Source organism: Heterodontus francisci, chromosome 7, assembly GCF_036365525.1.
Source record: "Heterodontus francisci isolate sHetFra1 chromosome 7, sHetFra1.hap1, whole genome shotgun sequence".
Taxonomy (NCBI): Eukaryota; Metazoa; Chordata; class Chondrichthyes; order Heterodontiformes; family Heterodontidae; genus Heterodontus; species Heterodontus francisci.
The window spans coordinates 50356599-50384132 of NC_090377.1; the positions used below are offsets into that span (position 1 = coordinate 50356599).

General features: G+C 43.0%; 1 protein-coding gene across 3 annotated transcripts in view; it reads left to right on the plus strand.

The window, feature by feature from the left end:
• The first annotated feature begins 220 nt into the window (after positions 1-220).
• Positions 221-27534, plus strand: part of osbpl11 (oxysterol binding protein-like 11) — a 121752-nt gene continuing 94438 nt past the window's right edge. Inside the window, exons 1-2 of one of the 3 annotated variants that reach the window (XM_068035164.1) lie at positions 617-698; positions 14502-14641. Coding sequence is in view for 2 of the 3 variants with exons in the window: in XM_068035163.1 (XP_067891264.1) it covers positions 580-698 (119 nt within the window). In the remaining variant the exon portion in view is untranslated. Of the gene's footprint in view, positions 699-14501; positions 14642-27534 lie in introns of all 3 variants that reach the window. The other 2 variants (XM_068035163.1, XM_068035165.1) reach the window with 2 other exon arrangements.

Here is a 27534-nt window from a genome sequence, read left to right on the forward strand (position 1 = left end):
AATGGCGCAACTTCTTTCTTTCTTGCGTGCAAGGAGCCAGGACGCCAAAGGAGTCAACGTTGATCGGCATCTCAATGGCAGGTGGATCTGCCTTGGCCTACCCAGGGCTGGATATCAGCACAAGTATGGCGATCTGACACCAACAACAAGACGATGTGTGCGGTCATTTCCTCCGCTTCCCCACGCCTCCGTCGTCGACCCGGAAGAAATGCCTTTAGGTTGATGTCACTGCACGTGACCCCGGCGAACTATTGTGATGTTTTCGGCGGGTCTGATCGTTAGCGGTTCTGGGCTTTGTGTGTTTCTGACAGCTTCCGGGTCAGCCTGGCGGGCCACAATGTGGGGAGGGGGTCTGTGTTAATTGTTATTCGCACCGGAGAAGCAGTTGCAGGCATCGGCTGGGCATTCCGCGGCCTGTAAGACAGCACCCCCATCATACCTCCTTCCCAACACTGGCCCGCACCCCTTTCCCGCCCCCCCCCCCCCTTCGCCCCGACTTTCAGCCGCTGTTCGTTCTGTAAACCCGGAGTCCCCGGTCTGGAGCTGCCGCCGCTGCTTTGGAGTTTCAGGCGCTCGACGATGCAAGGAGGGGACGTGACAGTTGCAGCTTCAGCCTCCATGAAAGTGCCTGAACCTGACGTGAAAGCAGAAGCGCCTGTCCACAAGCTGGTGGGAAGAGGAAAAGGCTGGCAGTACAGGTACGTTCTATTATTGGGAAAAAAGGAACCCATCAAAGCACAGGGTGGATGACACACATTTTCAAATCCTCTCTGGCCACAGGAGAAGTGCCAGAGAACTGGAGGACAGTGAATGTGATACCATTATTCAAGAAGGGTAGTAGGAATAAACCAGGTAATTACAGGCCAGTGAGTTGAACATCATCATCTTCTTATTTGGCCTCCTTGTCTCGAGAGACAATGGGTAAGCACCTGGAGGTGGTAAGTGGTTTGTGAAGCAGCGCCTGGAGTGGCTATAAAGGCCAATTCTAGAGTGGCAGATAAAATTGGTTGTCGGGGCTGTTACACAGTTGGCTGTCCCTGAACACTTCTGTCTTTTTTCCTGCCAACTGCTAAGTTTCTTCGACTCGCCACACTTTAGCCCCACCTTTATGGCTGCCCGCCAGCTCTGGCGATCATTGGCAACTGACTCCCACGACTTGTGATCAATGTCACAGGACTTCATGTCGTGTTTGCAGATGTCTTTAAAGCGGAGACATGGACGGCCAGTGGGTCTGATACCAGTGACGAGCTTGCTGTACAATGTGTCCTTGGGGATCCTGCCATCTTCCATGCGGCTCACATTCCCAAGCCATCTCAAGCGCCGCTGGCTCAGTAGGGTGTATATGCTGGGGATGTTGGCCGCCTCGAGGACTTCTGTGTTGGAGATACGGTCCTGCCACCTGATGCCAAGGATTCTCCGGAGGCGGCGAAGATGGAATGAATTGAGACCTCGCTCTTGGCTGACATACGTTGTCCAGGCCTCGCTGCCGTAGAGCAAGGTACTGAGGACACAGGCTTGATATACTCGGACTTTTGTGTTTCGTGTCAGTGCGCCATTTTCCCACACTCTCTTGGCCAGTCTGGACATAGCAGTGGAAGCCTTTCCCATGCGCTTGTTGATTTCTGCATCGAGAGACAGGTTACTGGTGATAGTTGAGCTTAGGTGGGTGAACTCTTGAACCACTTCCAGAGCGTGGTCGCCGATATTGATGGATGGAGCATTTCTGACGTCCTGTTCCATGATGTTTGTTTTCTTGAGGCTGATGGTTAGGCCAAATTCATTGCAGGCAGCCGCAATCCTGTCAATGAGTCTCTGCAGACACTCTTCAGTGTGGGATGTTAATGCAGCATCGTCAGCAAAGAGGAGTTCCCTGATGAGGACTTTCCGTACTTTGGTCTTCGCTCTTAGACGGGCAAGGTTGAACAACCTGCCACCTGATCTTGTGTGGAGGAAAATTCCTTCTTAAGACTTGAACACATGTGAGAGCAGCAGGGAGAAGAAGATCCCAAATAGTGTCGGTGCCACTCAGGATATGAAAGGGGTCTGATGAGGTGCCACTATGCTGAATTGTGCCTTTCATATTGTCATGGAATGAGGTGATGATACTTAGTAGCTTTGGTGGACATCTGATTTTTTTCTAGTAGTCTGAACAGACCACGTCTGCTGACAAGGTCAAAGGCTTTGGTGAGATCAATGAAAGCAACATTGAGGGGCATCTGTTGTTCACGGCATTTCTCCTGTAGCTGGCGAAGGGAGAACAGCATGTCAATGGTGGATCTCTCTGCTCGAAAGCCACCCTGTGCCTCAGGGTAGACACGCTCAGCCAGCTTCTGGAGCCTGTTTAAAGTGACTCGAGTGAAGACTTTCCCCACTATGCTGAACAGGGAGATTCCACGGTAGTTGTTGTAGTCACCGCGGTCACCCTTGTTCTTATAGAGGGTGATGATATTGGCATCGCACATGTCCTGTGGTACTGCTCCCTCGTCCGAGCACAGGCAAAGCAGTTCATAGAGTGCTGAAAGTATAGCAGGCTTGGCACTCTTGATTATTTCAGGGGTAATGTCGTCCTTCCCAGGGGCTTTTCTGCTGGCTAGAGAATCAATGGCATCACTGAGTTCAGATTTTGTTGGCTGTACGTCCAGCTCATCCATGACTGGCAGAGACTGGGCTGCATTGAGGGCGGTCTCAGTGACAACATTTTCCCTGGAGTACAGTTCTAGGTAGTGCTCCACCCAGCAGTCCATTTGCTTGCGTTGGTCAGTGATTGTGTCCCCTGATTTAGATTTGAGGGGGGGCGATCTTCTTGATGATTGGCCCAAAAGCTTTCTTAATGCCATCATACATTCCTCTGATGTTTCCGGTGTAAGAGGCCAGCTGAATATGATTGCATAGGTGTTGCCAGTAGTCATTTGCGCAGCGCCTGGCTGTTCTTTATGCAGCACTTCTGGCTTCTTTAAGTGCTGCAGATGTTGACTCGCTGGGAGCTTTCTTGTAGTTCAGCAGTGTAATGCGCTTAATGGCTATGACAGGTTCCAGCTCTTCAAAGTGGGATTGAAACCAGTCTGCATTCCGCTTCGCACGTTTGCCATAGGTGGTCATTGCTGAGTCATAGATGGTGTCTCTGCTGTGGGCCCACTTGGTCTCTGCATCCCCTGTAGGAGTGTTTTGAAGGGCTTTTTCAAGTGAATTTAGAAACTTATGTAACAGCTGTGGATGAGAAATTCTGCTAGTGTTGATGCGCGGGCGGCCCTTCTGCTTGGAGTGATGCAGCTGCTTTGGTTTGAGTCTAACCTTGCACACCAGGGAGTGGTCGGTGTCGCAGTTCGCACTGTGGAAGCTGCGTGTTATTTGAACGCTGTTTAAAGAGGCTCGCCTTGTGACGATGAGGTCCAGCTGGTGCCAACGACGTGATCTTGGGTGCCTTCAAGAAACCTGGTGACAAGGTTTAGTATGAAAGAACGAGTCTAACATCACTGGTAGGGAAACTATTGGTAACAATTCTGAGGGACAGGATTAATCACCTCTTGGAGAGACAGGGATTAATCGAGGATAGTCAGCATGGCTTTGTCAGGGGAAATCATGTCTAACAAATTTGATTGAATTTTTCAAGGAGGTGACTAGGTGCATAGATGAGGGTAAAGCAGTTGATGTCGTCTACATGGACTTCAGTAAGGCTTTGGTAAGGTGCTGCATGGGAGATTGGTCAAGAAGGTAAGAGCCAATGGGATCCAGGGCAATTTGGCAAATTGGATCCAAAATTGGCTTGGTGGCAGAGGCAGAGGGCGATGGTCGAGGGTTGTTTCTGCGATTGGAACCCTGTGACCAGTGGTGAACCACAGGGATCTGTTGCTGTTTGTAGTGTACATTAATGATTTAGACTTGAATATAGGAGGTATGATCAGTAAGTTTGCAGATGACATGAAAATTTGTGGTGGTTGTAAATAATGAGGAAGATAGCCTTTGATTACAGGACGATATAGATGGGCTGGTAAGATGGGCAGAGCAGTGGCAAATGGAATTTAATCCTGACAAGTATGAGATGATGCATTTTGGGAAGACAAACAAGGCAAGGGAATATGCAATGGATGGTAGGACCCTCGGAAGTACAGACGGTCAGAGGGACCATGGTGTCCTTGTCTATAGATCACAAAGGCAGCAGCACAGGTAGATAAGGTGGTTAGGAAGGCATATGGGATACTTGCCTTTATTAGCTGAGGCATAGAATATACGAGCAGGGAGGTTATGATGGAGCTGTATAAAACGCTAGTTAGGCAACAGCTGGAGTACTGTGTACAGTTCCGGTCACCACACCACAGGAAGGATGTGATTGCACTGGAGAGGGTGCAGAGGAGATTCACCAGGATGTTGCCTGGACTGGAGCTTTTTTTTTTTTTTAGAGATACAGCACTGAAACAGGCCCTTCAGCCCACCGAGTCTGTGCTGACCATCAACCACCCATTTATACTAATCCTACATTAATCCCATATTCCTACCACATCCCCACCTTCCATCAATTCTCCAACCACCTACCTATACTCGGGGCAATTTATAATGGCCAATTTACCTATTAACCTGCAAGTCTTTCCCTGTGGGAGGAAACTGGAGCACCCGGTGAAAACCCACAGTCACAGGGAGAACTTGCAAACTCCACACAGGCAGTACCCAGAATTGAACCCAGGTCGCTGGAGTTGTGAGGCTGCGGTGCTAACCACTGTGCCGCTATATTGTTGTTAGCAATTCACTATGGTTACTGAGTTAGCTAATGGTTAGCTGTTCGCAGTTCACTGTGGTTACTGAGTTAATGGTTAGTTGTTCGCGGTTCACTGTGGTTACTGAGTTAATGGTTAGTTGTTGGCGGTTCACTCTGGTTACTGAGTTAATGGTTAGCTGTTGGCGGTTCACTGTGGTTACTGAGTTAATGGTTAGCTGTTGGTGGTTCACTGTGGTTACTGAGTTAATGGTTAGTTGTTCGCGGTTCACTGTGGTTACTGAGTTAATGGTTAGTTGTTGGCGGTTCACTGTGGTTACTGAGTTAATGGTTAGTTGTTTGCGGTTCACTGTGGTTACTGAGTTAATGGTTAGCTGTTGGTGGTTCACTGTGGTTACTGAGTTAATGGTGAATTGTTCGTTTCAGCTATGCGGAGAGACTGGATATGCTAGGGTTGTTTTCCTTAGCGCAGAGAAGGCTGAGCGGGGGGACCTGATTGAAGTACACACAATTATGAGGGGCGTAGGTAGGAAGAAACTTTTTCCCTTAGCCAGGGGGCATAGATTTAAGGTAAGGGGCAGGAGGTTTAGAGGGGATTTGAGGGAAAAAAATGTCACCCAGAGGGTGGTTGGAATCTGGAACACACTGCCTGAAGGGGTGGTAGAGGCAGGAACCCTCACAACATTTAAGAAGTATTTAAATGAGCACTTGAAAAACCATAGCATATAAGGCTTCAGGCCAAGTGCTGGAAGATGGGATTAGAATAGATAGGCTTGATGGCTGGCGCGGACACGGTGGGCCGAAGGGCCTGTTTCTGTGCTGTATAACTCTATGACTGTTCGAGAGAATCGACATCACGATGGAATTCAGTAAGGTTTAATGAGGAGATGTGAAATTTCCATTGTATATATGAATGGAACATCACTGGGTTTGCTTCAGTCACGGGCAGAAACTTGTTCTGGCTGGAAAGACTATTTTGAACTGTATAACAACCCTATTCTGGTTATCGTTCTGTCACTTTTTGATAGTGGAATCTATTTAAGATCATGAAGTTAAAGGTGCTGACTGGATAGCATTTTGAGTTACAATACACAGTTGAAGCACTGGTGGATGCAGTTCTATCACAATTGGTAGGGAAGCCATTCCACCAAACAAGACAAGTGACAATATTGCATCTATTGTTTTTCTACCTTTTGATCTTTTTTGATGCTGTTATTTAATTTGGAGTGTTTGAATTTATGGAACCAAATTGGCAATATTCATTTGAAATGGAATTATTAGAATAAAAAAATTGGTATCATTTTTGTATCTTATTACAATTAAGATGTGACAGTCAATTGTGTAATATATTGTATTTTGTTTCCATTTTGCTGTAGCGGGAATTTTATTTTTTCATAGCATTGACGCTGAAGTACACAAAATAGTCAAGATAATACCATATTTTTCTATATTGTCTGATTGTATAATTCAAGCTATAAATGCGTTTCCTTTGTTAGTTGCCTTGCGGTGCACTGGGATCCTTTTAATGAATATCGGCCAAAATTGTCTCTTTTATCAGAAAACCTGAGTGCAAATGTTTGGCAGCTTGGTGTAGAGCTTCCAGTAAATGAACTTCTAAAAGTTATTCATAATTCAACCCCAGTGCCATTTTATATTTCTGTCCAAGGCAGCGCTCTCTATTGATTTCAAGAGCCTTGGCTATAAATGCTCCAGCAAGTGTCAAGGGTGAAAGAAAGAATGAATTTGTATTAATGTAGCACATTTCATGTCCTCAGGATGTTCTAAATGCTTTGTAGCCAAGAAGTACTTTTGAAGCGTAGTTACTGATGTTATGATGGCAAACGTGGCAGCTAGTTTGCCTACAGCAAGGCCCCACAGACAACAGAGATAAATGATCAGTTAATTTGTTTTGATGGTGGTGTTTGAAGTAAATGTTGTACAAGACGTAGGGATTTCTCTTCTGCACATAGTACCATGAGATCTTTTATGTCCACCTGACCAGGCAAATGGGGCTTCAGTTTGTCTCTTCTGAAAGACAGCACCAGACAGTGCAACACTCCCACTGCACTGATGTGTCAATTCAGATTATTTTCTCACCTCCCATTTCAGAGTGTGCTATCACTGTATGAAGCTGATGTGCCCAATTTATCACTGTTCCTTTTCTTTCTAATCCTAAAATTGTTGAAGCAAATCCAGAAACTGGGTAAAATTATTCTATTTTCATATATTATGAGCAGAAGACGACTATATGGCCACTTCAGTAAGGTCGTGACTAATTGTCTAGACTCTGCTTTCCTGTCCAATCCCCATATCTCTCAATTCCCTTAGTATCCAAAAATTTATTGATCTCATTCTTGAATATACAACTGAGCATCCATAGCCCTCTGGTAGGGAATTCCAAAGATTCACAACTGTGAAGAAATGTATCCTCATCTCAGTCCTAAATGGTTGACCCTTATCCTGACAGTATGACCCCTAGTTCTAGACTCTCCAGCCAGTGGAAACAACCTCTCATCATTTACTTTGTCAGGCCCTGTAAGAATTTTAAGGCAGGTATGTCCTTCCTATGTAAGGAGACCAAACGGCATATAGTACTCTAGGTGTGGTCTTGCCAAAGCCCTATATAATTACAACAAGACTTCCCTGCTCTATACTCCAACTCCTTGCACTCATTGGCTGTAAAGTGCTTTGAGACATCCTGTGGTCATGAACGGCCCTGTATAAATGTAAGTCTTTTTTTACTTTTTTAAAGGCTGACATACCATTTGCTTTCTTAATTGCTTGCTGTACCTGCATATTAACTTTCTGTGACACATACAGAAGGACCCCAAATGCCTCTGAACACCATTTATTAGTCTCTTACCTTTCAAAAAAAAATTCTGGTTTTCTACTCGACGCAGTAGACAATTCCATATTTCCTCATGTTATACTCCATCTGCCACCTTGCTCACTCATTTAACCTGTCTGTATCTCTTTGCAGCCTTTGTGTCCTCCTCTCACTTACTTTCCCATCTAGATTTGTATTGTCAGCAAACTTGGGTACATTACACTCATGTAAGACCATTTTTGTGTACAGCTTGTTTACAAATGTTTGTAAATGATCAAATTAACATTCTGCCCTCACATATGTTTGTGGTTCTCTGTCTCGTCTCTGTCTCATTTCAGTAGCTGATCTGTACTTATTCTCCCTCTCTCCTACCACTTCTGTTTGTGTCTGTGGTTCGCTCTGGCACTGTATGCATCTGCTCTCAGACAATTCTGGCTCTTCCCACTCAGCTCTATATAATTCAGCTAATCCCATATTCAAACTTTCTTGCCTTGATCCTCACTTCCCTCCTCCAAATTGCAAAAACAAGTTTTGAAATTGCTAAAAAAAAAGGAAAAATTTAATATCATGTTAACTAGATAATGAAACATCAAAGCAAACAGCTCAATTTTCCAAGATTGTAGGAACTCTTACTATCCCATTTTAAAAGGTAAATCCAGATCTGGCAAATAATTAGCTCTGTAATTGCACCACTCTTCTCTTGCTCCTGGCCCCCTCTCTTTGGCTCTTGCAACGTTTGCTGTCTCCCTTTGCAGGCCTTGCTGTCCTTGCTTCTCTTTCCCTATGTTCTATGTTTTGATCACAAGTTTCAAAAATTTGGCAAAGGAACTTCCCTTTCCTGTATTTTGAAATACTGATGAGTTGTGTGTGTTATTGTAGAAGTTGAAACTAGCTTTCATTCAGTGTTTCATTCAAATGTTTTGACTATGCATTGTGCGTGCTAGTGATTTCAACCATAGCAAGCTGTACTTTGCATTTTGGACTGTTGTAGAGTAGCTTCAACAAAAAGAAAGAGAAAAATACACATGTTCATGAAGCCCCTTTAATTTTTGAACTTAAATGTTTTTGGTGCTGGGGAACAGCTAGTTTTCACTCATCTTTCCTGCCACCTGCAGAATTTTGAATCTCTCCACGTCATCCTACTCACTACAGCATTCTGAACTACTTAGAATATTTTTGAATAATGCATTTCTGATAATGCAGAGAGAAAAATAGTGAGTTAAAAATGTATAGAGTAAATCTCTTGGTAATCCTTATGGTTAATGGGGCCATAATTAAAACACTAGGCTCCAACCGTTTATTGCTTTAAATGATGCTACGTGCTTCTTGCAAAATGTAATAAGTTCAATAAATATTTGGGAAAAATATGCGTCTTTAATAAAGAGAGTGTTATTTATCTATAGATTAGTTTACAGGTACTGATTTAGTTTGGGAATTGCCTTGAAAGAAAGAGGTGACATGGAGAATGAACTGTATTTTATCCAGCAGTGAGAAAGACCAAGTAACTTGGGATTGATGAGGTCATGAGTAGGTTTTATAGAGATTTTCCTCATGGACAGGATAAAAAAATACCGTCTTAAATTTTAATGACATCTCGCCATTGTACGAGGTAGTTTTTTCCCTTGTTTTTTTTCCCTGTAGATTTTAAGTTGAGCTGGTTACTCTTCATGTTGAGCCTAGATAGCAAGTGTTGGGGGCCGAGCAGCTGAGTCAGAAACAGGAAAGGATTATTTTTATTTTTTAGAGATACAGCACTGAAACAGGCCCTTCGGCCCACCGAGTCTGTGCCGACCAAGAACCACCCATTTATACTAATGCTACATTAATCCCATATTCCCTACCACCTACCTACACTAGGGGCAATTTACAATGGCCAATTTATCTATCAACCTTCAAGTCTTTGGCTGTGGGAGGAAACTGGAGCACCCGGCAAAAACCCACGCAGTCACAGGGAGAACTTGCAAACTCCACACAGGCAGTACCCAGAATTGAACCTGGGTCCCTCGAACTGTGAGGCTGCGGTGCTAACCACTGCGCCACTCTGCTGCCCTTGCTTGATGTGATACACATGCACTTTCCATCAGGGTCACTCAATAATGATCAAGAATAGGAACTCGAGCACTTTTTTTTCTTTCATCTCCTTAGTCCAGGTATGCTGAGGTAGCTTTCATCTTTCTTCAGAGGTACTTGGCTGGAGGAAAATGGTCCATGCTGTTGTGATTTATGTTAAACGCTATCGAGTATTCAGCTCCGAAGACTGAAGTTTTTATTAGCTGGTTACTAAGCTGGTAACAACGTCTTAATTCCATTAAAATAAAAGCAAAATACTGCGGATGCTGGAAATCTGAAATAAAAACAAGAAATGCTGGAAATACTCAGCAGGTCTGGCAGCATCTGTGGAGAGAGAAGCAGAGTTAACATTTCGGGTCAGTGACCCTTCTTCGGAACCAAAATGAAGGTGAACCCAAAGATGTTTTATCAGTACATTAGGAGTAAGAGGATAACTAAGGAAAGAGTAGGGCCCAAAAAAGACCAAAAAGGTAACCTATACGTAGGGGCGGAAGATGATATAGTTTTTAATGAATGCTTTGCATTTGTCTTCACAAAAGAGGGGATGAAGCCGATATTATTGTCATGGAAGAGGGGTGTGAAGTATTAGATGTGATAAGCGTGGGGAAGAAGGAAGTATTAATGGGATTAGCATCCTTGAAAGTGGATAAATCACCAGGGATGGTTGAAATGTACCCCAGGCTGTTAAAAGAAGCCAGAGAAGAAATAGCGGAAGGTCTGACCATCATTTTCCAGTCCTCACTGGATACGCAGAAACACTGAACTCATTTAAAAGGAGTCTGGATATGCACTTTAAGCTTCCTATCCTGCAGGGTTTCGGACCAAATGCTGTAAAGTGGGATTAGGCTGGGTGGCACGTTTTTCAGCTGGCGCAGACACAATGGGCCAAGTGGCCTCTTTCTGTGCTGTAAACCTTCTATGACTTTCAATTGATCATTGCATGGTGAGCTACTGTCAGCAGGGCATCCAAATGGAGTAGTGCCCTCTACTGGGCAAGCAACTGTATATCTTCCTTAACCAATCAGATTGCAGAATTGTTGATGAACAGTTCACAGTCTGAACCAGGAAGTGTAACTTCAATGTCAAATAAGGTACAAAAAGCAAAAGAAAGGGAAGTAAAAATGGGATTGAGAGAGGTAAAGGGACAGAAAGAAAACATTTGAACATTATATGTAATTTAAAAAAAAATCCACAGTAAATAACTGCTGAAGGATTGAGACTCCAGATTGGAACAGACAAACCCTACTGTTTTTGTGGCAAGTTTAGTTCATGTGTGTGATATCCGTACAGGTACTTCATGCCCTTCAACATATTTGAATGGGGGACAGACAGCGAGATGCTGTTCTGTACAGCTTACGGAGGGGCAGTGCATGTCAACAACATGTATTTATATAGTGCTTTTCACAAAATAAAACCTCCCAAGGCACTTCACGGGATCATTATAATGCAAAATTTGACACGGAGCCACGTAAGGTGACATTAGGGTAGATGCCCAATAGCTTGGTCACCGAGGTAGATTTTAAGGAGTGCCTAAAAGGAGGAAAGAGTGGCAGAGAGATTTAGGGAGGGAATTCCAGAGCTTCAGGCCTAGGCAGCTGAAGCATAGCCACCAGTGGTCGAGCAATTAAAATCGGGGATGCTCAAGAAGCTAGAATTAGATGAATGCAGATATCTTGGGGGGCGGTGGGGGGGTGGTGGTTGTGGGGCTGGAGGAGATTACAGGCTTGGGGAGGTGCGAGGCCATGGGGAAAATAAATATGGGAATTTTAAAATTGAGACTTTGCTGGACCAGGAGCCGATGCAGGTCGGCATGCAAAGAAGTGATAAGTCAACGAGGCAGTGCGAGTAAGGATACGGGCAGCAGAAGTTTGGATAACAACTTTCTGGAGGACGGCTAGGAAAGACATGGAATGCATGGATGAGGTTTTCAGCAGCAGATGAGCTGAGTATGTGGTGGAGATGGAAATAGGTCAACGATTTTGGACAGTGCCTCCCAGGTTTTCGTGTTTAGCTGCGCACAAGCACTTGCTAGATGTTGCTGTCCCATTAGTGCATTAATAATGGTGAGCACTGATACACTCATCACTATTTTCACAGCAGAATCTGTCCCATTATCAGTTTTGGTTAAGCATATATATTTTTATCAAGTAGACTAAATCATCATTTGGTAATTTGATGTATAAACAAACTGAGCTATAAGTGAAATTGGGAGTTGTATTTCATGCAAATGTCCTGTTCATAGCCTTCAAGATGGTTTATCACGCCGTAAGAACAGTAGAAATAGGAACAGGAGGAGGCCATATGGCCCCTCGAGCCTGCTCTACCATTCAGTAAGATCATGGCTGATCTGATTGTGGCCTTAACTCCACTTTCCTGCCTCTCCCCATAACTCTTGACTCCCTTGTAAATCAAAACTTTGTCTAGCTCGACCTTGAATGTGTTCAATGACCCAGCCACCACTGCTCGCTGGGGAAGAGAATTCAAAACACAAACGACCCTCTGAGAGAAGAGATTCTTCCTTATCTCTGTCTTAAATGGGAGATCCCTTAATTTGAAACTCTGCTTCCTGGTTCTAGATTCTCCCATCTTCCTTCAAGGCCTCCCTTCCATAAACTGCCATCACTTGATTTCCACTTATTGAGCCAGAGCATCACGGCCAATGGCTTCTCTGCCTAGCCCCTGCTTCATGTCCCTCAAGGATTCATTGTTTGATTCTAAGCTGTGCTTGCAACTCCATGTCCCCTTCCATCACTGCCCACCTCCACTTCCGAGGTAATGTAGTGGTTGCGTTACTATGTAATCCAGAGGTTTGGATTAATAATTTAGAGTTCAAATTCAATGTACAAGAAGTCTGGAAATAAAAAGCTGGGTTCAGTAGAGGTCCCATGCAGCTCTTGGATAGTCACAAAAATCCAACTGTTTCACTAATGCTTTTTATGGAAGGAAACCTGTTAACATACCTGATCTGGCCTGTGTGTGATTCCAGTCATTGAGCCTTACTTGCCAACTGAAATGGCTTAGCAAGCCACTCAGTTGTACCAAACAGAAGAAGGCCCACCACAACCTTTCCAGGACAGTTAGGGATGGACAATAAATGCTTGCCATGCCAGTGACTCTGATCCTGAGAATGATTTTTTTTAAAAATTGCCTCTTGTAGCATCTCCACCTGTCTCCACCCACTGCTTTCTTTATAACCTTGGTGAATCTGATGCTGAAATCCTCATACGCGTCTTTATCATTTCCACATTCGGCTATTCCATTGCTCTTCTGCTGGCCTTCCATTTTCCACCGTCCTTAAATTTTGCCTTGTCCAAGACTCTACTGCCTGTATCCTATGCTGCAATAAGTGCGACTTGCCCAGCAACACCTGTGAATTTTTTTTGTTGTGTGCGGCCTATTCGTTCAAATTTCTTTGCATGGTTGCGTACACGTGGTAAATTAAAGGGGCCGACTTGCGTTTGGCCTGCGTTGAAACCTCTGGGTTGCTGCGTGGCTGAGCACCTTAGAGGGAGCATTGGTGCCCACCACTTCTCTCCTTGGTGACCTATATTGCATCCCAGAGACCCATTTGTAAAAACATGACCTCTAACCTCCTCAAATCCACAACTCCCCACCCTCAAACACTCCAGTCCTTTAAGACTGACCTTTCCCCTTCCTTCAGCCTACCATTGGTGGCTGTGCTTTTAGCTGCCTAGAACCCATTGATTTGGAATTTCCTCCCTAAACCTTTCCACTTTCCCTTTTTTCTCTAAGATCCTGGCTTAAAACCCAACTGTTGACCAAGTTTTTGGTCAGCCTTCTCAGTCTCTTCTTTGGCATCTGTTATTCCTTTTGCTTCTGTGAAGTACCTTGAGAAGTTCAGTTTTCTACACAAAAGATGTATATAGATGTAAGCTTTTGTTTTAAATCATTAATGATAGCTTTCCTGCCCTAGGTTTTTTTCCCAACATTATGCCTAGTTCTTTAATTATTTGTTCTTGGGTAAGTTTCAATTGTGACTAATTGCTGGCTGACAATTGTGCAAGTGCATCTTGAAAAGCCTTATCAAAAATTAACAAGATTAGTAATTGCTTGGAATTCTTAAGACTTTAGAAGAAAAGTAACCTTGATTTATATCTGACTTTAAGAAGAACAGTTGCTGAAGTAGCTTTCACTGGTATTGTTTACGGACCAGTAACATACATAACATTCCCTGAACTGTTGGCTTCCCTGCTTCATCTTTAAAACAAAAAGCGGCACAACTTAATGTAGCAGCTATTGGCAATTCTTGGACTTAAAATTTGTGGAGCCAATTTTTAAAATCATCTTGTCCAGCTGCACAACTTGAAAATTGATTTTATATAAAATATTTTCTCTTGCTCCAAGTCTGCTAATTGAGAGGACAGGCAAGTAACGTACTTGCAAATATTATGAGATGGCTGCTAGAGATGCACATGATCCTACTGGACTTACTTGCTCACAGTTTCCTTTTATGTTCCTTTTCATGCCCCTGTGGCAAAGTATCAGACCTCCATTTGAGGGTTTCATTCAGCACACCAATGGTCCAAAGCAGAATTCTAAGCAGAAATCCTAGTCCAATTATACCAAGTTCAGTAATGCGAAATGCAGAAAGTTGGCTCAGTTGCAATACATTAAAGCAGTTTTTAAGCTTCAGGAGAAGAAAAGGATTTGTGGGGTCAGGGGGATTGGTGGTAAATGAGGGCTGTGGGAAGCTTTGAATTTTTTGTGAATGAGTTGTTTTGTTTATTTCGTATTTTTGTGTACGGTGGGACTTTTTTTGTGTTGGGCAGTCTAGCTGTGTGTGTATATGATGATGCATTTTAAATGTTTTATTTTTGATATTGTATGTGATTGGTACTTTTTTGTGAATGACCAGTCTTGCTTTTTTAATCTAAGGTCTAAATTTTTGTGTGTGGGAGCATTTGAAGTTTCCATATATTGAGGCTGGCATTTCTGAACAATCGTGTGGACTTCTGACTGGTCTTGATACAAGTATCTGTCTTCAGGTTCCAAAAAGTTGGAGATCTCTGATCTAGGTAACTAAACCATGTTAGTGGTATGAGAAGCAAAGGAATGTTACTGTAGATGGTACAGGATGTATTTATAAAAATGTGCATTGGATACTTTAGCGGGCAAAGAGGAAGCTTTATTCTGCATCTCTAACTCTGCTAACCTGACTGTAAGTGCTTAAATTGTGACAGAGTGGCTTAAAATGGGTAACGTTCATTCTCAGCGCTAACAAGCCTCACACTGATGAATAAAAGTCACAAAAAATCATGAAGAAATGCTTTCCTGTTTTATAGTGGAAATGTGAACCTACTTTCTCTATGTAGAAGGAAGCCCACCAAGAACATTTGCCCATCCCTGATAAGCCATTTTGTGATGACACTGATGGCTTCATTCCACTTTGAACGGGCCTTATTACAGACTATCAGTCTGTAATACAGAGTCAGTCTAGAACCACAGGAATCCAGGAATGCCTGCAATTGGATGGATGAGAAAATTGCAAATGCCACACCATTATTTAAGGAGGGAGGGAGAAAGCAAATAACTACATGCTGTCAGTTTATTATCAGAGACAGTGTGGCTGAACTCTTGGACAAGTCATAGAATGTCAGCTGATCTGAGAGAGTTAACATGTATTTACGAAGGGTGGGGATCATGCCTGACTAATCTAGCTGAATCTTTTGAGGAGGTCACTGGCATGGTGGATAGGGGATTGTCAGTGGATGTTGTCTATGTGGATAGAAGGCATTTGATAAGGATTCTTACAAGGTTATTAGCAAAATGGAAAGTGCACAAAATTGAGACTAACCTTACGGTTGGTTATTGGTTGGGAGGTAGGAGACTAGTGTAGGGGCAAAACATAACATTCTTTGATTGGCATGATATGAAAGGTGGTGTTCCTCAGCGATTTGTACTGGGGCCTCAGCATTTCACCAATATGTTAATGATTTGGATGGGTTGCAACTGGCATGATACCAGGGCTAAAGAATTAAATTATGAGGCCATGTTGGATAACAATAACAACAATGTTCATTTGTATGGTGCTGTTAACTTGGTAAAATGTCCCAATGCCTCTTTAAATTTAATATGTTATTATCTGAAATCTGATTATCTAAATCAAGGGGTGTGTCTCCCTATCAACCTTCTGAATTCTAGGTTTGTTCAGGTGTCAAAATTTTATTTATTCTGTTACTATATACTATTTTGGGTGGGTCCTTTTGGGAACAAAGAGGGTGATATATGCTTAAAGGTACAGGGCAAGGTTTAATGAGTACTTTGTGTTACTGTTTACTAACAACAACTTGCGCCTTTAATGTAATAAAACATCCAGGGCGCTTTACAGGAGCATTATTAAACAAAGTATGACACCGAGCCACACTGAGATAGTAGACGCTGTCATGCAGGCCCCCACCTGCCAAGAAGGAGGCACATTGGTTTTGTCATATGAACATTGATTTTAAACTGTTGCTGGAGCGTGGAAATGACTTGTTGAATAGATCAGCCATGTTTGGAAAAAAAACATTAGCATGCTAACAGACGGTGCTTGTGTAAACCAAGGACCATTCCCTGACACATTCAGCCCACAATGGATTCTTGATCAACGGACAGTGAGGAAGTGCATTCCAGAACCTGCTGGGGTGATGCAATCCACAGGGGCCAGGTTTGGTTGGCCCAGCTGGTCACATGACTACCTGGCTGTTCCAGTTTTTTTTTGAACTAGCCACAGAGAATTTGAACTGAGAAAGACTGTTTGCTCCTGGACTGAGAAGATCTCTCCTGTCTGCTCCTATTCTCTTTCTCACAAGCCTCTGAATCCACTGAAGACACATGAACCCCAAGAGAGAAAAGTCTTCTACAGCGACCAAGGTTTAAGAAGAATACAGGGCCCCAACGAAAAGCAAGATCTACCTACAGTCAAGGAGTCTACAGTAAGCTCAAAGAACCGTAACAAAAACTCTTCAGATATTGCCTCAAACTTTTCCACTTTATTTTTCTTCTATTTTCTGTCTCTATTTGCATGTGTGTATTGCATATGCATGCTAGTGTGGGCGGTCATGTATCCTTAGGCGTCAACCGAAACCCAAGAAAACCTGTTTGTGCTGATTTTTGCCTTATAATTGGAAAGCGGTGAACAAGGTTTCACCAAGAGGGAGCTAAAAACACGGTGTTTCAAAAATTAAACCCTGGTTATGGTAAGACCAGGTGAAGGCTGAGAGGGACCCCTAGACCCCTTTCTCACCTGGTCGTAACAATGCGTTGGGGTTAATTTTTCAAAATTTGCTGGATTCTGGAAAGGTTTCGTCAGACTGGAAAGTAGCAAATATAGCCCCTCTATTCAAGAAGTTGGGGGGAGACAGAAAACAGGTAACTATAGGCTTGACGTCTGTCGTGGGGAAGGTGTTGGAATCGATCAATAAGGAGGCTATAGCTGAGCACTTAGAAAAAAATCAAGATATTTGGGAAAAGTCAGCATGGTTTTGTGAAAGGGAAATCATGTTTGACCAATTTGTTTTTTGAAAGAATAAAATGCGCTCTGGATATAGGGGAGCCCGTTGACATTGTGTACTTGGATTTCCAGAAGGCATTTGACAAGGTGTCACATAAAAGGTTATTGCACAAAGTAGGAGTTAATGGTGTAGCGGGTACCATATTAGCATGGAAAGAAGATTGGCTGGCTGGCAGAAAACCGAGAGTATGCATAAATGGGTCCTTTTCTGATTGGCAGGATGTGACCAGTGGAGTGCCGCAGGGGTCTGTGCTGGGACCTCAACTTTTTACAACTGACTGGGGCAGAGGTAGATAGATTCTTGTTAGGCAAGGGAATCAAAGGTTATCGGGGGAAGATGGGAATGTGGAATTCGAGAAACAAACAGATCAGCTATGATTTTATTGAATGGCGGAGCAGGCTCGAGGAGCCGAATGGCCTACTTCTGCTCCAAATTCGTATGTTCGTATGTCTGTAAAAGGGGATATTAGGTCAGCTGACCAAAAACTTGGTCAAAGAGGTAGGTTTTAAGGAGTGTCTTAAAGGAGGAAAGTGAGGCGAAGTGCAGGGAGGATATTACAGAGCTTGGGGCCTAGGCAACTGAAGGGGCGCAAGCAATTTAAAATCAGGGATGCACAAGAGGCCAGAATTAGAAGAGTGCAGATATCTTGGAGGGTTGTGGGGCTGGAGGAGATTAGAGATAGAGAGGGGCGAGGCCACAAAGGGATTTCAAAGCAAGGGTGATAATTTTAAAATTAAGATGTTGCTTGACCGGGTGCCAATGTAGGTCAACAAGCACAAGGGTGATCGGGGAACGGGGCTTGGTGTGAGTTACGACACAGGCAGCAGAGGTTTGGATCACCTCAAGTTTACGGAGAGTAGAATGTGGGAGACCTGCCAGGAGTGCATTGGAATAGTCAAGAATAAGAAGAGGATGCTAACCAAACATCAGTAAAAGCAGAGATGGTAGATGGGCTGAAAATTGATGCAGTGTACTGGAAAGGCTGGCTGTGCTTAGAATGGATGTCGCCTGGTCCATACTGCTTGCATCCCGGATTGCTAAAGGAAGTGGGAGTGGAGATAGCAGAAGGGTTTGCCATAATCTCCCAATCTTCCCTGCATATGGGAGAGGTGCCAGAGGATTGGAGTGTGGCAAATGTGACCCCCTTGTTCAAGACAGGGTGTAAGAACAGTCCTAGCAACTACAGGCCAGTTTACTACCAATGGTGAGTAAGATTTTAGAAACAATAATGGAAAAATCAACAGGCATATGAAGAGGTTTGAGGTTAATTAAGGAGAACCAGCATGGATTTGTAAAAGGCAGATTGTGTTTGACTAATCTAATTGAATTTTTTGGTGAAGTAACAGAGAAGGTTGATGAAGGGAATGCAGTGCATGTTGTCGATTTTAAAAAAGCGTTTGGCAAAGTACCACATAAAAGGCTGATTAGCAAAATGAGGCTCATGGAATAGGAGGATCAGTGTCAGCTTGGATAAAAATATTGACATAAGGACAAAAAATAGCAAGTCATGGTAAATGGTTGTTTTTCAGACTGGAAGATGGTAGACAGTGGTGTTCCCTAAGGCTCAGTGCCAGGACCACTGCTTTTTTGATATATGTAATTGACATGGAATGCAGAGTAAAATTTCAAAATTTGTTGATACCAAACTTGAAGGTATGGCAAACAGTGAGGATACCACCAATCAACTGCAACAGGACATCAATAGGCTAGCAGAATGGACAGACAAGTGGCAGAAAGAATTTAATAGAGAAATGTGAGGTGATGCATTTTGGCAGAGGCAATGCAGACTTAATGGCACAGTTCTAAAGAGTATGTAGGGACAGAGGGACCTGGGGATCCATGTGCATTGTTCTTTGAAGATGGCAGGACAGATTGAGAGAGTAGATAGCAATGCATATGGGATCTTGAGCTTCATAAATAGAGGCATTGAGCATAAAAGGAAGGAAGTTATGCTGAACCTTTATAAAGCTCTGGTTCGGCCACAACTGAAGTATTGCGTCCAGTTTTGGTCACCACACTTTAAGAAGGACGTGAAGGTACTTGAGATGGTGCAGAGGAGACTTATCAGAATGGTTCCAGAGATGAGGGATTTTAGCTACAAGGTTAGGTTGGAGAAGCTGGGATTTTCTCCTTGGAGCAAAGGTGATTGAGGGGAGATTTAATAGAGGTGTACAAGATTATGACAGGTTTAGAGAAGGCAGACCAAGAAAAGCTATTTCCATTAGCTGATGGTACAAGAACTAGGGGACACAGATTTAAGATTTTGGATAAGTGATGCAGGGAGGATGACAGGAAGAACTTTTTTACGTTGTGAGTGGTAATGAGACGATGAATGATTTGAAAAGAAAACTGGATGGGCACTTGAGGGAAATTAACTTGCAGTGCAATGGGAATAGAAACACAGAAAAATAGGAGCAGGAGTAGGCCATTCGGCCCTTCAAGCCTGCTTTGCCATTCAATACGATCATGGCTGATCATCCAAACTCAGTCATCTGTTCCCACTTTCTCCCCATATCCCTTGATCCCATTAGCTCGAACTGTATCTAACTCTTCCTTGAATATATTTAATGATTTGGCTTCAACTGCTTTCTGTGGTAGAAAATTCCACAGGTTCACCACTCTCTGGGTGAAGAAATCTCTCCTCATCTTAGTCCTAAATGGCTTACCCATTATCCTTAGACTGTGACCCCTGGTCCTAGACTCCCCCGCCATCGGGAACATCCTTCCTGCATCTAGTCTGTCAGTCCTGTTAGAATTTTGTTGGTCTCTATGAGGTCCCCTCTCATTCTTTTAAACTCTAGCGAATCGAGCTTAATTGACCCAATCTCTCTTCATAGGTCAGTCCTGCCATTTCAGGAATCAGTCTGGTGAACCTTCACTGCACTCCCTCCATGGCAAGAACATCCTTCCTCCGATAAGGAGAACATCCTTCCTCCGATAAGGAGACCAAAACTGTGCACAATACTCCAGATGTGGTCTCACCAAGGCCTTGTATAATTGCAGCAAGACATCCTTGCTCCTGTACTCGAATCCTCCCTATGAAGGCCAGCATACCATTTGCCTTCTTAACTACCTGCTGCACCTGCATGCTTACTTTCAGCGACTGGTGCACAAGGACACCCAGGTCTCGCTGCACCTCCCCCCTTTCCTAATCTATCGCCATTCAGATAATCTGCCTCTGTTTTTGCCACCAAAGTGGAAAACCTCACATTTATCCACATTATCCTGCATCTGCCATGTATTTGCCCAGTCACTTAACCTGTCCAAAACACACTGAGCTTCTCTGCATCCTCCTCACAGCTCACACTCCCATCCAGCTTTGTGTCATCTGCAAACTTGGATATATTACATTTAATTCCCTCATCTATATCAGTATATATTGTGAATAGCTGGGGTCCTTTCACTGATCCCTGCTGTACCCCACTAGTCATGCCTGCCACTCGGAAAAAGACCCGTTTATTCCTACTCTGTTTCCTGTCTGCCAACCAGTTCTCTATCCTTGTCAATCAGTACCTTACCCCCAATCCCATGTGCTTTAATTTTGCATGCTAATCTCTTATGTGGGACCTTATCGAAAGCCTTCTGAAAGTCCAAATACACCACATCCACTGGTTCTCCCTTATCTATTCTTCTAGTTACATCCTCAAAAAATTCCTGTAGATTTGTCAAGCATGACTTCCCTTTCGTAAATCCATGTTGACTTTGTCCGATCCTGTCATCGTTTTCCAAGTGCTCTGCAATTACATCTTTTATAATAGACTCTAGCATTTTCCCCACTACTCATGTCAGGCTAACCAGTCTATAATTCCCTGTTTTTTCTCTACTTTCTTTTTTAAATAGTGGGGTTACATTAGCTACCCTCCAATCCATTGGAGCTGTTCCAGAGTCTATAGCATTTTGACAAATGACCAGTAATACATCAACTATTTCTAGGGCCATTTGCTTGAGCACTCTGGGCTGTAGATTATCAGGCCCTGGGGATATATTGGCCTTCCATCCCATCAATTTCCCACCACCACTTCCCTACTAGTACTGATTTCATACAGTTTCTCCTCACTAGACCCTAGATTTGTCAAGCATGATTTCCCTTTCGTAAATCCATGTTGACTTTGTCCGATCCTGTCATTGTTTTCCAAGTGCTCTGCGGAGCGGAGGAACAGGATTGCCTGGATAGCTGTAGAGAGCTGACATGGACTTACTGGGCTGAATTGCCTCCTTCTGTGCCATAATGGCTCAATGACTCTATTGTAGCAGCTGAAAATGTTTATGGTACAATACTAATGATTGACTATTAAAACAAATTTTTTTGTGCACAGTGGTGATAAAACTTTAGTGGAATTTTTTTTTAAAGTAAGATTATACAGACTGGTCACTACAAACACAATCTATAAAACACTGTTTTTCATAAACTGTTGGCTCTTTGGTTTAGAGGAGTGATCTACTTTATGCAACTGTGTGTTTAAATTCATGGTCTTTTGAAGTCCTATTGGTAATTGTTTGCTGTTCCCATTTGCTGTCACATGAACTACAAATCTAAAAGAGTAGCAGAAATATAATATAAATTAACTGTTGGTTATATATTTATAACTTAAATAATTGTGAAGCTAAAACTGAATCTGTGGAATCATGTATTTTTATCTCCAAAATACCTTTGTGTAGTCAGTATATGTAGTAAAGCCAGAGCTGGCGGGCAGCCATAAAGACAGGGCTAAATTGTGGCGAGTCGAAGAGACTTAGTAGTTGGCAGGAAAAAAGACAGAGGCGCAAGGGGAGAGCCAACTGTGCAACAGCCCCAACAAACAAATTTCTCTGCAGCACCTGTGGAAGAGCCTGTCACTCCAGAATTGGCCTTTATAGCCACTCCAGGCGCTGCTTCACAAACCACTGACCACCTCCAGGCGCGTATCCATTGTCTCTCGAGATCAGGAGGCCCAAAAGAAATATGTAGTATTAATCCTTTTCCATGTTCACTTCATTTCGTAAATCCTTTAATCCCATCCTTGTTACATAATGAGGGAAGTAAAAATATAGCAGATTGTTTCACAGCATCAGCAGAAATAGAAAAAGTGCTGTCAAACTAGAAAATGGCATTTAGATTTTTCTTTCATTGGTTTGCGACTGACCTTTCTGTTTTTCTGATTAATTATGGACCAAAAAAAATGTGGACGTCCTTATACTTTTTTTTTTAACCTGGTGATGAAGAGGAGGGTGGGGTGGGGAGAGGATAAAAGATGTAATTCAGATGTGAAGTTGTCTAAATCAAATTTAAACAAGAACACCTCAGGTGAGTAGACTCACCACTGTGCCTTTCCACTGGGTGGTTGCCCATCTGCTAATATTGAAATGTAACCACATTTCATGCCAGTGAGCACCAAAGAACAATGCAAAGCCACACCCAAGCTAATCATCTAACAATAGCAGCAGTAACTGGTATTTATATGGTGTCTTTAATGTAGTAAAATGTCCCAAAACACTTCACAGGAGTATCAAACAAAAATATGACACCAAGTCACATTACTAGATATTGGGGCAGATGATCGAAAGCTTGGTCAAAGATGTAGCAGCAACTTAAAGAAGGAAAGATAGGTAATGAGGCAGAGATGTTTAGGGAGGGAATTCCAGGGCTTAGAGCTTTGGCAGCTGGTGACCAGTGGTGGAATGGTTATGATCAGTGGTGCTTAAGAGGCTAGAATTGGAGGGTTGCACGAGTGGAGGAGATTACAGAGGTATGGAGGAGCAAGACTGTGGAGGGATTTGCAAACAGTCTAAGCAGGTTAGGAGTCTCGAAGCTGGTAATGTTCTTTAATATGGTTTCACGTTTTCTCCTATTTGATTTTTCAGACTTATAAATAATAACTTCATCTAAATGATGAATTTGGGAACAGGCTGACAACTTGTGCTGTACCAGGAAATTGGACAAGAATGTATGGTTGATTCCTACAACAGCCAATCCACAACTTGAGATAAACGTTTTGCATTTTTATGATATCTTAACATGATTTTTCAATGCAATGACTGTCTAGTAAAACATTCAGCTATTCTGCAGCAACTGTGTCCCATTAAAAGTTGTTGAATGATCTTTTTTGTATTGGTTGAAGGAGGAATGTAGGTAATATTGTGACCTGGATTGATAATTGGTTGGGAAGTATGAGATGGTGATTAGGGACAAAAGGAACATTCTGTTTTTAGCAGGATGTAAAAAGATTGACTTGCATGCTGGGGTGCAGTTTCACAGCTGTACATTATATTTTTGTTCTTCGCTCAAGTTGTGTGTCCCCTGATGATGAATTAAAAACGAATTATTCGTGGAGGACATTAAACTGAGCCTGATGCTGTCCTTATTTGATATCCAGCAGAGGCCACTGCTTGGACCGATAAAAAGAACATGTTTATTTAGCGCTTTTCGTAGCTTCAAGGCAACCCAAAAAACTTCATAGCCAGTTATCTTTTGAAGAGCAGATACTGGTTATGCAAGCAAATGTGGCAGCCAGCTATGTGCACAGCAAGGTCCCACAACCAGCAAATGAAATAAATGGCCTGATATATTTTGGTGGTTATGGTTGACGGATAAATCTTGGCCAGGATACCAGAAGTACCTCTCTGCTCTTTTTTGAACCATGCCATGGAATATTTTGAATCCACCTGAACAGACAAACCAGGCCTCTGTTCAATATCTACTCCAAAAAACGGTGCTCCCTCAGTACGGCTTTGAAGTGTTAACCCAGGTTATATGTTCTAAGTCCGTAATGGGGTTTGAGCCCGTACCTGATTCAAAGGTAGGAATGTAAGAGTGCTACTGCTTACCCAGGTTGGCACATGGATAACAACCAGACTCTGAAAACTCTGGCCAATTGTTCCCTTCCTTAATTGTTCCCTCCACGTCTACTGCTGTTCTGCAGAGTTTGGCATAGGGAAGGGATTGAACCTATTATCAACAATTTTCCAATTATTGTAATGCAGAAGTCCTGCAAAAACAGGCCAGTTGTCACTTTTGCTTATGGTAGTAATGTTTCAATATTGTTGAAATGTAGGAAAAGCATTTTTGTCTTCCCCCTCCCCCCCGATCTCCTAAGGCAGTTGTTGATTCCACTAGTAGCCCCAACTTGTTGGGTGTTTCTTCGGCATTGTATTGGTATAACTTGAATACCGGTGCATCATTATTGTATTGGAAATGTTATTGTTGAATTGAAGTTGATCTCTTATGATCTGTGTCCACTTCAGTCGTTGGGGTTGACAATCTGTGCTGTGCCTTTGTTTTCATACGAAGCAGAACTTGAAGTAGGAACAGGAGTAGGCCCTTGAGCCTGTTCTGCTGTTCATGGCTGATCTGTGACCTAACTCCATATCCCTGAATATCTCTGTCTAACAAATATCTATCAACCTCAGATTTAAAATGAACAATTGATCTAGCATCAATTGCCATTTGCGGAATAGCATTACAAACTTGCACTGCACTTTGCTTGTAGAAGTGTTTCCCAATTTCAGTCCTGAAAGGCCTGGCTCTAAATTTTAGACTATGCCTCCAGTTCTAAATGTTAAAATTCAAATAGCCAGGTGGTCTAGGATAAACTGGAGCCTAACCTTTGCATACATCACTTTTACTTCGGGACACGCATTACAAACATGCACATCCAAACCAAAAAAACGACAGTTTCACTCCGCCATATAGCAACACTGGTATATCCCCAGTTAATGCCCACCACCTGAATACAATTATACACTCAATTAATTTACAATTAACACTAGACTCTCCAATCAGTGGAAGTAATTTCACTCAATCTACTCTATCTGTTGTCCTTAATATCTTGAAAACTTCAATCAAATCACCCTTTAAGTTTCTAAATTCCAGGAACTACAACCCGTGTTTGTGTGATCTCTCCTTGTAATTTAATCCTTGGAGTCCAGCTGTCATTCTGGTAAATCTACACTGCACTCCCTCCAAGGCCAATATATCCTTCCTAAGGTGTGGTGACCTGAGCTGCTTGCACTACTCCATTTCTGGTCAAAGCAGGGCTTTGTATGGCTCTGCCATAAGTTTTGCCCCCTTGTATTCTAGTTCTCTAGATATAAAGGCAAGCATTCCATTAGCCCTTTTGATTTCTGTACCTGTTTATGACATTTTATTAATCTATGTACCTGGACTCCTAAGTCTCTCTGGACCTCCACTGTTTCTAGCTTTTCACTATTGAGAAAGCACTCGGTTATATCCTTTTTAGATCCAAAGTGGATGACCTCACACTTGTTTACTTTTAAATCCATTTGTCACATTTTTACCCATTCACTTAAGCTAGAAATATCTATTATTTTATGCTTCCTTCTACACTGCTTACAATGTGGCTTATCTTTGTGTCATCCGCAAACTTGGATATGTGGCTTTCTATCCCATCATCTGAGTCATTAATAAATAGAGTAAATAGTTGAGGCCCCGCCACAGATCCTTGCGGAACACCACCAGTCACATCTTGCCATGAGAATATCTGCCTATTATCTTTCTCTCAGTCTGCTGTCACGTAGCTAATTTCATAATCAGGTCAATAATTTACCTTCAATTCCATGAGCTTCATCTTTAACTAACTAGTCTTTTATGAGGACTTTATGAAATGCCTTCTGAAAGTCCATTTAGTAAGATCCATATACATTTCCCTGTCCACTACTTCAGTCACCTCTGTAAAAAAAAAAAAAAAATTCCCTCACTTTTCTTAAATAGTGGAGTGACATGTATACTTTTTCAATTTAAAGGAGCGGTTCCTGAATCAAGAGAACTTTGCAAGATTATAGTTAGGGCATCTGCAATGTTCTCACTTAACTTACTTTAAAATCCTGTGATAGAAACCATTTGGTCCTGGAGATTTTTCACTCTTTAGTTATGTTATTTCCTTCATTACTGTAATTTTGCTCATGCTAATTGACTTAATTTTGGTTTGTCCTTGTCCCTGATTCAATATTAGTTTGTGTTAGAAATAAAAACAGAAAATGCTAGAAGTACACTGCAGGTCTGGCAGCATCTGAGGAGAGAGAAACAGAGTTAATATTTCAGGCCTGTGACCTTTCATCAGACTGGCAAAGGTTAGAAATGTAATAGACTTTGTGCAAGTTAAAGTGGGGGCAGGGAGAAAGAAGAATCAAAGGGAAGGTCTGTGATAGGGCAGAGGGCAGGAGAGATTAAATGACAAAGATGTCATGGAATAAAAGGCAAAGGGAGTAGTAATAGCCGTAATAAAAGGCAAAGCATTTGTCCAGAAAGAGTGTGAGTCCACAGGGCTGCTGAGTGCCTAATCGGAAGATAAGCTGCTGTTCTACGAGCTTGCGTTGTGTCACTGGAACACTGCAGCAGGCTGAGGACACAAATGTGTGCATGAGAGCAGGGTGGTGAATTAAAATGGTAAGCAACTGGAAGCTCGGGGGTCATGCTTGCAGACTGAGCAGAGGTGTTCCGCAAAGTGGTCACCCAAACTGCATTTGGTCCTCCCCCCAATGTACAGGAGACCTCGTGAGCAGTAAATACAGTATACCACGATAAAAGTACAAACAAATTGTTGCTTCACCGAGAAAAAGTGTTTGGGGCCTTGGATATTGAGGAGAGAGGAGCTAAAAGGGCAGGTGTTACGCCTCCTGTGATTGCATGGAAAGGTGCTGTGGGAAGGGGGCGAGGTGTCGGAGTGATGGAGGAGTGGACCAGGGTGTTGCGGAGGGAACAGTCCCTTCGGAATGATAGGGGAGGGGAAGATGTGTTTGGTGGTGGCATCACCCTGGTGGTAGCAGGAATGGTGCAGGATGATCCTTTGGATGTGGAGGCTGGTGGGGTGGAAACCCCTGTCGCGGTTCTGGGAGGGAAAGGGGTGAGGGCAGAAGTACGGGAAATGGGTCGGACACAGTCGAGGGCCTTTTCAACCACGGGGGGTGAGGGGGGGATTCCTCGGTTGAGGATAAAGGAAGACATATCAGAAGCGCTGTTGTGGAAGGTTGCATCATCAGAAAAGATGTAATGGAGATGGAGAAACTAGGAGAATGGAATGGAGTCCTTACAGGAGACAGGGTGTGAGGAACTGTAGTCAAGGTAGCTGTGGGAATCGGTGGACTTATAATGAATATTAGTCGACAGCCTATGCCCAGAAATGGAGACAGAGAAGTCAAGGAAGGGAATTGAAGTGTCGGAGATGGACTATGTGAAGATGAGAGAAGGTTGGAAATTGGAAGCTAAGTTGATGATTTCCAGTTTGGGGTGAGAACAGCTAACGGCACTGATACAGTGATAAATGTACTGTAAAAAGTGTTGGGGGAGGGTGCCTGAGTAGGTCTGGAACAAAGAATGTTCGGCATACCCCAAAAAACGGCAGGCATAACTAAGTATCCATAGCAACACCTTTTATTTGGAGGAAGTGAATGCAGTTAAAGGAGAAGTTGTTCAATGTGAG